This window comes from Grus americana, chromosome 16 (assembly GCF_028858705.1).
Source record: "Grus americana isolate bGruAme1 chromosome 16, bGruAme1.mat, whole genome shotgun sequence".
Classification (NCBI taxonomy): domain Eukaryota; kingdom Metazoa; phylum Chordata; class Aves; order Gruiformes; family Gruidae; genus Grus; species Grus americana.
The window spans coordinates 15,252,900-15,266,681 of NC_072867.1; the positions used below are offsets into that span (position 1 = coordinate 15,252,900).

General features: G+C 55.3%; 1 protein-coding gene across 8 annotated transcripts in view; it reads left to right on the forward strand.

Annotated features, from left to right (window-relative positions):
• The first annotated feature begins 4,511 nt into the window (after positions 1–4,511).
• CUX2 (cut like homeobox 2) overlaps positions 4,512–13,782 on the forward strand; it is a 67,995-nt gene continuing 58,724 nt past the window's right edge. For 3 of the 8 annotated variants that reach the window (XM_054844454.1, XM_054844458.1, XM_054844457.1), the window contains exon 1: positions 5,096–5,516. Coding sequence is in view for 3 of the 8 variants with exons in the window: in XM_054844457.1 (XP_054700432.1) it covers positions 5,426–5,516 (91 nt within the window). In the remaining 5 variants the exon portion in view is untranslated. Of the gene's footprint in view, positions 4,648–5,095; positions 5,517–13,782 lie in introns of those variants that run through there. The other 5 variants (XM_054844453.1, XM_054844456.1, XM_054844460.1 and 2 more) reach the window with 4 other exon arrangements.

Genomic DNA, 13,782 nt, shown 5'->3' on the forward strand with positions numbered 1-13,782 from the left:
GATTCAGCTCCATTTTCACTTGGAAGGATATATCACCGCTGTAAAGTTCAGGAGGATTTACCCAGCTCAGGGGTCTGGGGAAGAGCTGCTGCCCACAAAACAGAGCCGGGAGCTGGCTGGCGTGAACATGGGGCAGGTGATGGGGATGAGGAGGGATGATACCCCCATTCCTGAGCTGCTGGCCCATCTCAGGGATGTGCTCTGCGCTGTGCACAGGATGTGGCCCCAGGAGGAGGCGGCTGTCCTGGCCTCCCGAGCCGCGGCATTGACGGGGGAAAGCCATAAATAGCAGCATTATCCGCCGTGCGCAAGCCGAATGGCGCCATAGTTGAGATAATTTGGGTGAAGCAATAAAAGAGGAAAATTAATTAAAGAGCATGTGCTAATTGTAGGGGGAATGTGCCTGGAAATAAGTAGCTGTGGCAGAAACGCGGCCAGTGGAGGGGCCTAGGCACCCTCCCCGCACATCCTGGGGCACCCGGGGGGCACCGAGGGCTGAGGCCGGGCACAGCTCAGCACATGCCCTGCGGGAGCTGCGCTGGACACCGCGGGGAGGTGAAGGGGTGCTGCGCCCCCCGCGGTGTCTCAACCTGCACTCCAGTGTCTCCCATGTACCCCCCCCCCCGTGTCCCTTAGTGTCCCTCCTCGGGGAGTCCCCCCCGCGGTGACCACTCGTGCCCCTCCCCCCCAGCCCCCCCCCCCCAGCGCCCCCCGTGCGCCCCCGGCCCGGCCCGGCGGGACGCGCTGCAGAGACCCTCGCGGCCGCCAGGTGGCGCCGTTGTAGCGGGCGCGGTGCGGGCGCTGCTGGTCCCCGGCGGGGAGGGGGGAGCGGGGAGAGGGGCGGGGGGGGGGACACACACGGCGGGGAGAGGGCAGGGAAGGGGGCAGGAGAGAAAGGGGAGATGGCCGTGAAGGTACATCTCCTGCGGTAAGGGGCTTCCACGCTATCAAACACTTCAAATCGTTTGTGAGAATATGGGAAAGAGCCCGGCACGGCCCCGTACCCCGCAGCGGGGGTGGCTCCCGCTTCCCTGGGCTGGGGGAGGCCAGGCAGAGCCGGGCCTTGCTGGGCCAGCCCTGGCCTCTCCCGCTGGACGGGGGGGCATGGGGGAGGCGGCGGGACCCCTGCCGGGGTTTCTCCGCACCCCAGGACCCAGCTCCGCTTGGTGACAGCTTCCAGGAGCCATGCTGCCTTCCCTTGTGCAGGATGGGGACACAGCTCCAGGAGCGGCCGTCCGGGTCTCCACGAGGGTTTTTCTGCTCTGTGTCCAGGGCTGAAGCTGGGCCTGAGCTCCTGGCCAGCCCCACGGCCTGACTCGTCCCCGCTTGCCCTGATGGCAATGCTGTCCATTGGTTCGGCTTTTGGTGTCCCCCTGCCCGTCCTTGGGACAAGGCGGCCGAGTGAGCTCACCATCACCGCTGGCACGTGGCTGCCAACATTGCCCCTCGGCCTGATCCGCCACCGCAGAGGACTTATCATGTGGATCACAAACGACAGGAAGGCAAGAATAAATTAACGCCTGAAATGGGAGTGTGCTGAAATCTAACTTTTTTTTTTTTTTAAGTACACAGAAAAGCCCCTTCCATATTTTAATTAAAAGCCTTTCAGAAGAGGAGGCAAGGGGCTGCCATTTACAACAGGCTATTGTCAAGCACACAAAGCAAACTGTTCTGGAGACAAACTGATTTATTAACCTGCGCCTGGCAGTGCTCCCCGGGGCGGGTGAGCCCGGGGGGGAGCGGCAGGACCGGCTCCCCCTGCTCTCCCCAGGGTGCCCCGGGGCCAGCGGAGCAGTGCCTGAGGGGACACAGGGGGAGCAGGGATGGAGCGTGTCTCCCTGCAGCTCTTCATCTCTCTGTGCAGCACCGGGCGCAGCCCCTCTCCTCTTCCTTACGGCTCCCATTGATTTATTAATGATTTGGCCAAACAGAAACATTCCTCCAAAGCCCACAATTTAATTTGCTCACCAAAGATGCCAAGTTAGTTTTATTTCTGATTTATGAGCAGGCTTTTCTGTTCCCTCGGCGGCAGAGCGGGGCAGTGATTTATGGGCATGAGATCAGCTTTGTGGGCACAGGCAGAAGGTCCCCTTGCTCGGACCTGTCTCTGATGGTGTCCAACAGCAGATGCCTGGAGCATCTTGGTCATGAACAGACTGAGCCATCCTCATTGCTGGCACAGAGAGGACACCTTGGTATCAAACAGCAAAACCCAACTCTGACCCCAGCAAAAACCATCCATCCCACCTGGGTTTTTTACCCCATCCTGTAAACAAACCTCCCCCTGTGCATGGCCCTGAGACAGGGAGGGAAATGAATTCCCACGGGGGAAACCCCCCTTGCACAGCCTGTGCTCTCACCCCTGGCTAATTACAGCCTCATTAAACCAAAAGAGAAGCAGCTGCCTGGCACCACCAGCAGACCCAATCTCACTACAAATCTTGTTGCCTCCCAGTGGTTTGGGGTCTCTGATTTTTGTGGTTGTGGGGTTAAGAGAGGATCTATTTATAGCGCTTGGGTTACCAGAGCAAACTCACATGCACCCAATGGTTGGGGTCTCAGAGCATCCATGGAGTTTGCTGTTGATGCCAATGGGGTTAAGATTTCAGGTTGGCAGTTGCACCTGGGGTTCAGTGGTTCCAGGTGGATGCTCTTGCTGCAGCACCATGAGGAAGATCTGTTGTGGGAGCCCTCTTCTCCAGCCAGCTCTGGAGGTGGGGAAGAGGCTGGAGTAGGGCTTGCAAGAGTGTCCAGGCTCTCCCTAACACAAACCGCCTTGGCTCTTACAAATCCTGTCTTTGAATTTTGATTTTTCTGTTCACTTGTTCTTCTGCCTGAGGCGTTTTGCAATTGTGGGATTGCAAGCAGCGCTGAGTTTCTCTGACTGGAAGAGATGAGAAGGACGCGATCATTTCCTAGCTGTTTATGCTACAGCATGGTGCCAAGGTCACTTTGGGTATCTGCCTTATCCTTTTGGACAGTTTTCCTGGCTCAGATGAACTTCGGACAGCAAGAAGGGAAGGAGCAGACTTGTCCCTGTGACACCTGGAAGGACTTAGAGAGCAGGGTGCAGTTTGAAGGATATTCCTTTGGTGTCTTCTGAACTCAAATTGTTGCTTTTTAGTGGAATCTCAGGAGTCCTGTAAAATGCAGGTAGTGGCAGCAGGACGGTACCTGTGAGCCAAGTCCCAGGATGGCCGAGGGGCCGCTTTCCCCCCACCCATGTGCAGAGAGAGGCTCCAGTGCTGCAAGATCTGCTGCAGGAGGAGAAGCTGAGAGCTTTGGGGCTGGGATGGTGAAGGACTATGAGTGACAGCTTTTGGAGCATTTGTCCTGGGTTTGCCGGTGTCCGTGCACACGGGTAGCGGAGGTTGCCGGGACGGCTGACCATCTCCCCTCAGCCCCTCTGAGCACGAGGATCTCCACAGCAGCAAATGGCGACAGGTAAGACGGGGTGACCAGCATGCTGCCCTCATCCCCTCTGTGGTTTGAGACCGTATCCCCCTCCATCGGGTGTGTGGGGGGGTCCCAGCTCACCCCACACTGTGTCCCAGGGAGGGGAGTCGGCACGTGGGTTTGTGTCACAGCCTGGCAGGAGCCCTGGGGTCTTTGATGTGCACGTGTCTGTACAACAGCTTGGGGTGTTACCTGTTCCTTAGCAGGAATATTAAAATGCTGCACTTGCTTGGTCTGCAAATACCTGCCTGCAAAACGTACCCAAAGGGGCAGCTCAGCCCTTCTCTGCTCAAAGGCGAGTCACGGCCAGCAGTGCTGGGGTCCCTCCCGTGCAAATGTGGCACGGCTCTGCTGGGGGTTATTGCTTTCCCCCAGGTAAGGAGATTAATGCTTGAAACCCTTTGGATGCTGCGGGTGTGCTCAGTACAGCAGGATATGGGGCAACTTGGGGCAGAAACCATAAAGCTCTTTATTTTTTTTTTGTAAGAAAGCAAAGTGGGTATTTCTGGACAGGTTTTCTTACTGCCCAAGTGCTGCCGGCTGTGCCCCATTCTGCTGTGGAAGTTGTTTGAATTCTTTGGAGACCAGCTGCATTAAGTCGTTTAAAAATCAGTCCTAAACCTGTCTAAGTTTGGGGATTTTTCTGGCCGAGGTGTGCTGCGAGGGTGTTTGCTGTGCCAGTTCCCACCAGGATCAAAGGTGCTGGATGTGTCAGGTCGGGGGGGGGGGGGGGGAACCCAAAACCAAACAACCAAAGCTGAAAAAGTTTAACCGGCAGCTTCCGGATGGCGATTTTCCACCTTCCCGCGGCGGCCGGGTGTTGGTAAAACACCGATTTGTTTCAAAAAATCAATTGCACCCAGGCTCTGCGCCCCTTCCCCGGCGGAGGCCTGCGGGGAGGGGGGGTGGGGGTGGTGTCCCACGACCCGCGTGGGGGCGATGCCCGCGGGTGGACCCGGGGTGTGTGTGTGGGGGGGGGGGGCCGCCCCCTTCCCTTCCCTTCCCTCCCCGCCGAGCGCGGGCGGGGCGAGGCGGCGGCGGGGCCGCCCCCGGCGGTGGAGGCGGGCGGTCTGCCCCGCTCCCTTCCGCGCCGCTCCGCGCCGCTCCGCGCCACCGGTCTCCCCCAAGATGGCCGCCGACGTGGGATCGATGTTTCGATATCGGACGCGGTTTGATGTCCGCCGGCTCCAGGTTGGTGGCGGCGGCGGCCGCAGGGCTGGCGGCGGGCGGAGCGCGGCGGGGGGGGTGTGTGTGTGTGTGGGGGGGGGAGATCCGGGCGGCCGCCCCCAACCCTCCCTCTCCCCCCCCCCCGCCCTTCCTCCGCCCGCCCTTCCCCATCGATAGGTATCAGAAATTGATCCCCGCCGCCGCCGCCGCTCTTTGTTCGGCGCCGCCCGGGAGCATGGAGCAGCGCTAGCGGCAATGGAGCCGCGCCGCCCCGGCCCCCGCCCCGCCGCCCCCGAGGTGACAGCGGGGCCGGGGGGGGGGGGGCGGCCGCCGCTCCGCCCCGGCGGGAGGGGAAGGCGGGAGGGAGGGAGGGAAGTTGCGCGGGATGAAGTTGCGGGGAGCGCGGCCCCCCGCGCCGCTCCGCCAAGTTTCTTGCGGTCCCCGCCCGCGGAGCGGAGCCGCAGGTGCCCCGGGGGGGCTGCAAAGTGTCCCCGGTGTCGTCCGACCCCCCCCCGCGCCGGTAGCGGGAAGGGCTCTGTAATTGCATCCCCCGGCTCGTGTTTGGAGCCGGGCGCTGGGGAGGGGGGGGGAGCAGAGCCTCTTTATTGAGATGATGGATGCGCGGTAGCCCGAGGGATGGCGGAGCGGGGCTGCCCGGAGCCCCGCCGCGCTCCCATTGTTATTCAGGGCCGGGGGTTTGCGGTGCCGTGGCTCGGTCAGCCCTGAATGCCGGGGAAGGCGATCGGTGTCGGTCCTGCGAGGCGGCTCGGTAAGGGCTGGCTGCCGGCGTTCGGGACTTGTGATGGATGCGGCGGGAGAGAGATCCTTTGTGGCTCTGGGCAGGTCACGGATGCCGTATCCCGCCGTAGTGCCCTCGGTCTGTGAAATTAACGGTAAGTCCTTTGTTAACGTGTACGAGGGGGAAGGTTCGTCAAGGGATGCTGACAGTTTGTGACCTTAAATAAGCACCTATGTAGCGGGGAGGCGGATAATTAACACAATAGCTCTCCCAACATAATGGGATGAAACCCAACCTGGATCGACTACAAAAGCCGAAACGCTCATTTACATGGATATTAAATGGGTTTATCCCTGTAGGATATTACGGAGTTTAAAATGCAGCATGCTTCATAGGGGAGTAAACAAATTGAAATGCGATTTATGGGGCTTCGCTACTGTATCAACAGTTCCAGCATTTAATACGTTTTGGCTTTTAAGCAAATTACGTGCTACATCTGCGATACGTGACCCTAAAAGTAACGCAGGTACCACGGCCGGTCGGCTTGCCGTGACTGCTCATTTATGGCATTGTGGTCGGAAAGGGATTACGGGTCTAAGCGCCTCGGATACAAAAGCGTTCCTCGCTACATCGTGCTAATGACTTTTCCTGGGTGCGCGCAGACCTTTATTTAAAGACAAATATCGGCAGCTACTTTTCCGTGGGTTTGTCGGGAGCGGGGGGGACTTTGCCGGAGGGAGAGGTGGGCTGGGAGGTGGGCAGCTCTGCTTCCCCACGTTCTGCTTGACCGGGTGGCTGTGGCTGGGTGCGGAGCCGGAGAGGGAGTAGTGGGGATTGACTTCTGTCCAGGCAGCGGTTCTGCCGCCTCGCCGGGATCACGGTGGGAAAGGTGACCTTGTGCCAGCTTGGCCTAATGCCCTCTATTTAAAAAAAAAAAAAAAAGAAAAAAAAAACCCAAACCCAAAAAGGAAAAAAAAGGAAACAATCCATTTATTATTCTTCCAAGAGCTTTTTCTTTTTTTTTTTCTTCTTTTTAATGTATGTGTCTGAGCAGCTCTGGCCTGGGGCTGGCCAGGAATGGCAGAGTTTGAGCAACCCTGATGAATGGTGGGCATATGTAAAACATGTAGATAATGTGCTACTCGGCAGCACTTTGATCGAAACAGCGTTGAGCCTTTTTACAGCAAATAGTCTCGGAAATGAGAAGAGATAAAATTCTATCAAAGATAATACCAGACATATTTCACTGGGTTATGAGATTGTTTTATTGTGTACATTACTAATGCAGTATTTTTTTACAGCTTTCTTGTGTATAATAGTCATAGCGGGATTCATACCTTTATGGGTTTTTTGTGTTTTAATTTGCTCTCGGTTTATTATGTTCCTGTTAGCATTGTACGGATTACACGCTCCGCGTGCTGGATGCCGTTTTAATCTAACCCGTTCTGTGTTAAAATGGCAAAAAATGGGAAGAGTTGTGAGCTGCTGATTTGCGATAATAAATACAACCGCGAGTGAGGGGAGAGAGATCGATTATAGCCATCTTTTATAAATGTCTTCACATCTCATTATGCAGATGAGCTCTGGCTATACGGCTCCAGTGTTTGGTTCGTCAAATAAAATGCACTTCATTTTATTTCCCGTAATGCAAATGTTCTCCGCATGCCGGAGCAGAGTTGGGCAGAAACTTCATCGGCGGCTCCGCCGGATGGCGATGTGCCGGGAGCCTCGGAGCGCGGTGTGGTTGATGGAATGTTTTTGCTGTTCAAAGTTTAGGGGAGGGGAAAAAAAAAAGTGGATGTGATTAAAATATTATAACCTTATGATATTCTGAAGTGCATAAATTTTACATATCAGCTACAGAGGGAGTTTAGACATCCATTAAATGATATGACAGCTTGACTTATCTAAATGTGCTATCATTTAACAATGTGTCAAAATTCTTCTTTATATAGACGACAGCAGTAAATAAGCTATCAGTCCTCTTGGCTGAAGCTTAATTCCTGGAGCTTGGACTAATGAACTAACTGCACTCTTGTGGAGCAGCCCCTGGGCAGGATAACCTCGGGGGGAGGCCAAGGCGCTTTTGGGGCTGTGAGCTGGAGTGTGTGTGTGGGGGGCTTCACCTTTGCAAATCCCCTTTTTTAGGGCTCCCACATGGTTTTGGGTTTTTTTTAGAGCTCTTAGGAAGAGACTGGTGGGTTCTTCCAGTCTCCTCTAGCAGCCAACGCTATCCATTCCCACCCCTGCTTTGCAGAGGTGGAGGGTGGGATGGTGCCCGTGGTCGCTGTGCCGGAGGGGAGGTGGGGGGAAGCCTGGAGAGGGCTCTGGGTGCCCCCATCTTGGGGGGTGGGGTGTGTGTTTGGCTTTCCAAGCTGAAATCTCAACATTTAGGCAAGTGCAGCCCCTGCCCGGGGCTGGCTGAGGAGCGTTGTGGGGTTGTGAACGTGGTTTGTGCTTTCCAGTGGCTCTGGCTGCTGCCCGTGAGTCGGGGCGGGGGCTGCAGAGTTGTCCCGTTTAAATAATTAATATAAATTTAGGAGCAGTGGCCCTAACGAAGCCTGGTTCTCTGCAGATGTCTGTCTCATGTTAGGGTTATCTGGTGTCTAATAGGTGCGCGTTCCTCTTGGGGCATTCCCAGTGACCAGGGCATTTGTGAGGGTGCTCTCCATGTGGATTCTCTGCTGTCTCCTATTGCGGCTGTGCTCTGTAGCCCATTTTGTGGCAGGGATGCAAGTGGCATTTTTTTTCCTTCACCCAGGAGCCCTTTTTCCTTAGAAATCTGGGGCTGTGGCAGCCAGAAATGCCTGTCCCTTCCATGTGCCACCAAGGAGGTTCAGCTGAACCGACCACCGAAGCACAGCTGATGCTCCAGCATGGCCCATTAAAACCTCGGGGGCTGGGGGACCCCTACGTCTCTGGATGTCACCGTCATTGACCACTTTGTGGTGCCTCCTTTCTCCGTACCTCCACCACAGCTCCCTCCTTGGGACCAGCTGAGGTGCAGCATCCATCCTGCATCCCGCCATTCCCACCGTTAGAAATAACAAGTATTTGCTTCTAATATTTCCAATTTATATGTGAAAGGGATAACAAGATGGGCCACGTTCCGGGTCCTACCTGCTGTTTTGTGCGTTGGCAGAAAGTCGGACCGTGAAGTTCCTGAAGTGAAATGTGTTCTTTTTTTTTTCTTTTTTCTTTTTTTTTTTTTCCTGTGGCTGAATAATTGAGATGCTGCCAGACAAGAAGGGAGCTGCAGAAAATGAGAGTTTATCTTTAGCTCCGCAGCTCTCACTTTAGAAACTGGTGACCCCAATTCCAGCCCGAAGAGTGACTTCTTCCCTAATTAATAAATCCATTAATTAATTGTGTGCGTGCTGCAGCCCATTAGAGATGTACGCGCTGGCCTCCTGATCCAGTTTAGTGGATTGTCTCTGTGGCCTTGGAGGGGGGGTGGAAGGGGATTGTGACCAAGAGGCAAATAGGGGACAGGGATGGAAATATAATTTGATTTTTGTGGGACCGGAGGGAAGGGTTTCAGCCCTGCCACCTCCTGGTGGGTTCTCCAGCTTGGAGATGGGCATGGGGACAGCGAGCAGCAGAGCATTTGGGGTTGCTGTGCCCACCGAAATGGGGGAGAGCGTGGAAGGGGGGGGTTCATGGGGCCGAGGCAGCTGCCTGCTGCCCCCAACTCAGGCCAGCCCGGGCGGTGGAGGAGCCTCTTGCATCGATGCCCTGCGGGGCTTGATGGCGAGAGGAAATTTTTGTACCCTGTACAAGAGGGGCTCCGTGTCGTTGGGGTCCCCGGGCTGCGTCATCATCTCCCGCCGCCTCGCAGGCAGCGAGTTTGGCAGGGCTCAGCGGGGCTTTTGTGCTGCAGGTGGAGCTGAATGTTAAAATGTTTGGTGATCCGAATTATTATTTATGACCAGATTAAGCAAACAGTACACTCCCAGCCTGCGAGTCCTTTAGGAGGTACTTGCTTAACTAGATAACCTCAGTGGAGCATGCAGAACTCGCTATTCATCTCCCTCCATATGTTGGCACAGGAGCTGCTCCCTTCAGTTAATTTTTCTTGCTGTCTGCAGAGACTTCAAATAAAAATGCAGGCATAATTGTTGTGTGCTCCGGTCCCATAGCTACTGTTTTCTCTGCTGAACGGAAAGTTAACTGTTGGCAAGAGCAGCACCATCTTTAAATGCGGAAGGCTTTGCTTACCTATGGATTTGGGGGCTGGAGTAGCTCGTCTGCTCCCCCATTTTCCCTTCCTATTTTTGCTGGTTGGAGAAGAGCAATGGGTTTGGGTTCCCAGGGGCGGCTGCGTGTCCCGTGTGGCAGCGGCGATGCTGCTCCCTGCCTCCTTTGGGCGCCGATGCAATCACGGTGCTGTACGTCCCCGGCTGCGGGAATTCCCACGTCTTGAATTTCAGGGAATTATCCCGGGAACTGCCAACGCGACGTGGTAAATTGAAAATGCCAGGCCATTGTTTGCAGGGAAGGGAGGGTGATGGCGAGCTGCAGCATCCTGCTCCTCAACAGCCTGCCTCGAAACGGAATTAATTTGGGGTTCAAAAGCGACAGCATGTGGGCCCCCCCCCTGTCCATCGCCAGACCTTGACGGACACCGCACCGCAGCTCGCTCGCTGTATTAATGGCGTAGCAGATATCCCCCTCGGACGGGAAAAGGCACGCTAGCGGCATCCATTCCCCCCCCAAAAAAAAGGCCGGGTGAAGTTTCTCAGAACATTTTGTACCATCCTGCTCCTATTACCGAAAGATGTAATTCCCCAACTTGGGAGATAATAAGCAGGTATTGACTTCTGCTGGGGTCATTATCAAGATTTATTCAGTCAATATGGCTTCTCGGGTCAATAAATCTTGAGGTTGATAAAGGAGGAATATATACTTGCAGACTTTATTAAAAAGTTTTCCCCTTTCGTAACACTTTCTTGTGCGTGTAGCATTAGGATCTGTGACTGAGTTTTCTTTAATTACCTTTTCTGCGGTGCACGCTTTCCTGCAGCTTTTGGTGCGTCTTGCCGAGGCAGCAGAACCCGGGAAGGAGGATTCAGCTCCGTGCCGCGTCCAGCTCGCTTGGGATGCCTGCCTTGCCAAGGTCCCCCTCTCCTGTCTTGGCTTTGGCGATGGGATGGGGGGGGGACCAGGGTCTGTGGGTGCCTCACCCCAGCATCTCGGGTCTGGGCGGATGGGGCTGAATGTGGGGCGTTGGGTTTTTCTGCAGGAGAGTTTAAAATTTGGGATTCCTGTTCCCAGCCCATCATAAAATAACGGGATTGTGTCCAGGCTCAGAAATCGGCGATTTGGGGCAGAGCGAAACGGCTGTGACGCCCTGCGCTGGCTCGGGCTCTGGCCCATCACCTGCTGGCAGCCTTGGGCAATGGCTTTGTGCCTCAGTTTCCCTGCTCTCGGGGCACGAGGGATGGAGTATTCTTACCAACCAGCATCTCGGGGCAAATTGCCCCAAAAAGGGGCCTGGCAGCATCGTGGCGGTTGTGCCCGTGCCCTGGGTGCGTGGCTGTGCCCTTGTCCGTGGTCTTCCGCAGCGAAGGACCCTCGGAAGGGTTGCGTGTGCTGTTTCGGTTGCCCGTGCAGAGGCTCTCGGGCGGGGGGTGGGGGGGGGGGGGTCTCTGCGCAGAGCTCCGGGCTGTATCAGCGCAGCGAGGATCTGGCTCTCAAAGCCGCCAGCCACAGGGGGTCATCAGCAAAATCTAACCAAAAGGCTTAGATAGCCTGGAAAGCTGGAGCGTTCGTTACCGCAGTGCTCGGTAACGAGCAGGGGCCCAGCAGCATTCGGCCCTGGCAGATCCTGGCTTGGGTTCGGGGCAGAGGGGGAGCCCCGGCCGAGGGGGGCGATAGCCGCTTGCCCTGGGCTCGCGGGCAGGAACCCCCCCCAGGAGGGGGGTGTGCAGCGATGGGCTCCTTCAACTTCATCTCTTTATTTAATAGGATTTATTTTGGCCTCGTCTGCCAAAGAGCTGCTTTGCAGTATCCCCACCGTCAGTGGGCTTTCTTTTAAGTTGAGCTTCGTGATTTCACGCAGCTGAACACGCTGACGACTCCTTCCAAAATGGATTCAGTGCTTTTTTTTTTTTTTTTTTTAATACGGCCTTGCTGTGTAATTATTTTTTTGACTACTTTGGTGTAGCACTTAATGATTTCCCCAAAGCTGCAACAGGACCCCAGAGTATTGATTTAGCTGCAGTTTAAGTGACTCGCTGCTAACGCGTGGCCGTTTTAATATTAATTGCTTGGCGTGTGCGTGCTAGCTAGTTCTTCTGCAACATGGATTTCTAAAAAAGTAAATAACCAATTTGAACCCCGTGTAAATATTCCTCTGGTGGGAGCTGTGCCGTGCGTCAGCCGCTCTGAGCACACCGCCGTTGCCTTTGGTAACGCTCCTGCAGTTTTACACCGAAGTCAGGACCTTGGGCATCCTTTGTTTTCTTCCATCGGGATAACATAATAAAGTATTACCTGGCGCTGGCAGCAGGTCTTGTAATGTGCGGTGTAAGCACGGCCGCTCATCGGCGCCGGAGCCGGTGTGTTATTGCTTAGCCTGGCTGCAGAGGACATTTATTCTTTATTAATCACGCCGACGGGGAGAGCTGCCTTCGTCTGCGGCTCTCGCAGCGGTTTGCAAACATTGCTTCATCCCCGGGAGCTGGGTAATTATTACCCCTCTCGTCCCCCTGGTTTCTCGGCCGAGGGGGGAGCGACGGGGTCCGCCAGCGCAGCCAGGGAGCGGTGAGCTCTCCCCCTGCGGGGTTTGGGGGATCGGTGTTGCTAAAAGCCCCCCGTGACGCCCACGTGTGATGCAGCAGCGTGTGGCGGCTGGGACGAGGTGAGGGGGAGGATGGTGCCCTCCAGGAGGAAGGCTCTCGGGGGGGCCCCCTCATGCTATGGCTGCCCGTGCCCCCCAGGATGGCAGCTGGCCGCCCTCCCTGGCAGGGCAGAGCAGCACCCCAAGCCCCCCTCAGCAGCACCCTTGGGCCCCAGATTCAGCACCCGAGTTGCCGGTGGGGTCTCTCCCCCGTGGGGTCTCTCCCCCGTGACCATTTGCTGGTGCCACATTTGTCACACGAGAGCCGGAGCGGGATGCCCTGGCCGTGCTGCTCCGGTTCCCTTCCTCCGGCACTGGTGATGGGCTGTGCTCTGCTGATCCCAACCTCCTCCTAACACCCCCCCAAACCCAGCCCTGGCAGGGGCGAGGGCTGGCTGGTGGCACCCAGCCCGGGGCACAGCTCAGGCACGTGTCCCTGCGTCCAGGACGGTGGCTGCCATCCAGGGCAGCAGCTTCGTCCTCTCCGTTCTCGGCTCAGCGCACGCCGCAGAGGTGCTGTCTCCTGCCACTGCACTTTTCTTTCGAATAAAAGCAGCTAATTAACATTATTCTTTAATTATTGCCTTTATCAACAAGGGGTCTGGTTTATACCAGCAGGATAGTCGCTTTCCCTTCTACTACCCAAGCGAATGCTTCAATTCCTGTTGCTTTTGAAATGAATTTGATGTCATCTGCCCATTGTCACTTAATGGGGACACTTGGGTAATGATTGCGCGCTCCAGCCCTGTTAGCAGCACTGCGAGCGTGTAATTTAGCCCCTTAGGCAACGGTACTTTTGAAATCTCTGGATAGTTTTGAACTCTCTGTTCTTAATTAAATATGCAATTTTTCACGGTAACCAGGTTAATTCTTTTGTGTTGTGTTGTAATACTGTTAGGAATTTTCATAGTTCTTATTAAACATTATTCAGGCATTGTGAATTCCATAATTAAAAAAAATGAAAAGAACAAAGCTTGATTCACTTCTTTCTTTTCCCTGGTTAATTTATCAAATGAATTTTGCAAATTTTTCTTTTTCTCCCCAGACGGCGTGCCAAGTGTTTTAAAGGGGAAGGATTTAATTGCTCTGTAGGGATTGGTTGGTTATGAAGGATTTGGCTGTTTGATTAGTAAACCCTATTGGGAATGGTTTAATGCTCCATGATCTTAAAAATTCTCTGATTGTTAGGCTCTCCGAGGATGTTTTCTCTTTTCCTTATGTATGGCAACAGCTTCGCACAAGTGTGATTATTAGATAGTGAGGAGGGAGCGGAGGGGTAGATGGCCGGCGCCGGGTGAGCCTGCCTGCCCCGGCAGCACCCAGGGAGCCACCGCAGCCCCTGGAGCAGCGGCGGCGGCGATGATGATGATGATGGAGAGACAACCCAGCGGTTGTTTACGTACGTCCCTGCAGATCACGCTGGCTATGCCGGGATGGGGCTGGATCCTGTGCTCAGTGTCTCTTCCAAGACTCGTTCCCCAATATCTGCCTTATCATATAATGAAATTATACAGAATATCTGATTTACCGAGAGGCAAAACCCTGCTGTGTTCTCTCTGTCTCAGTCACTCCGCTATCC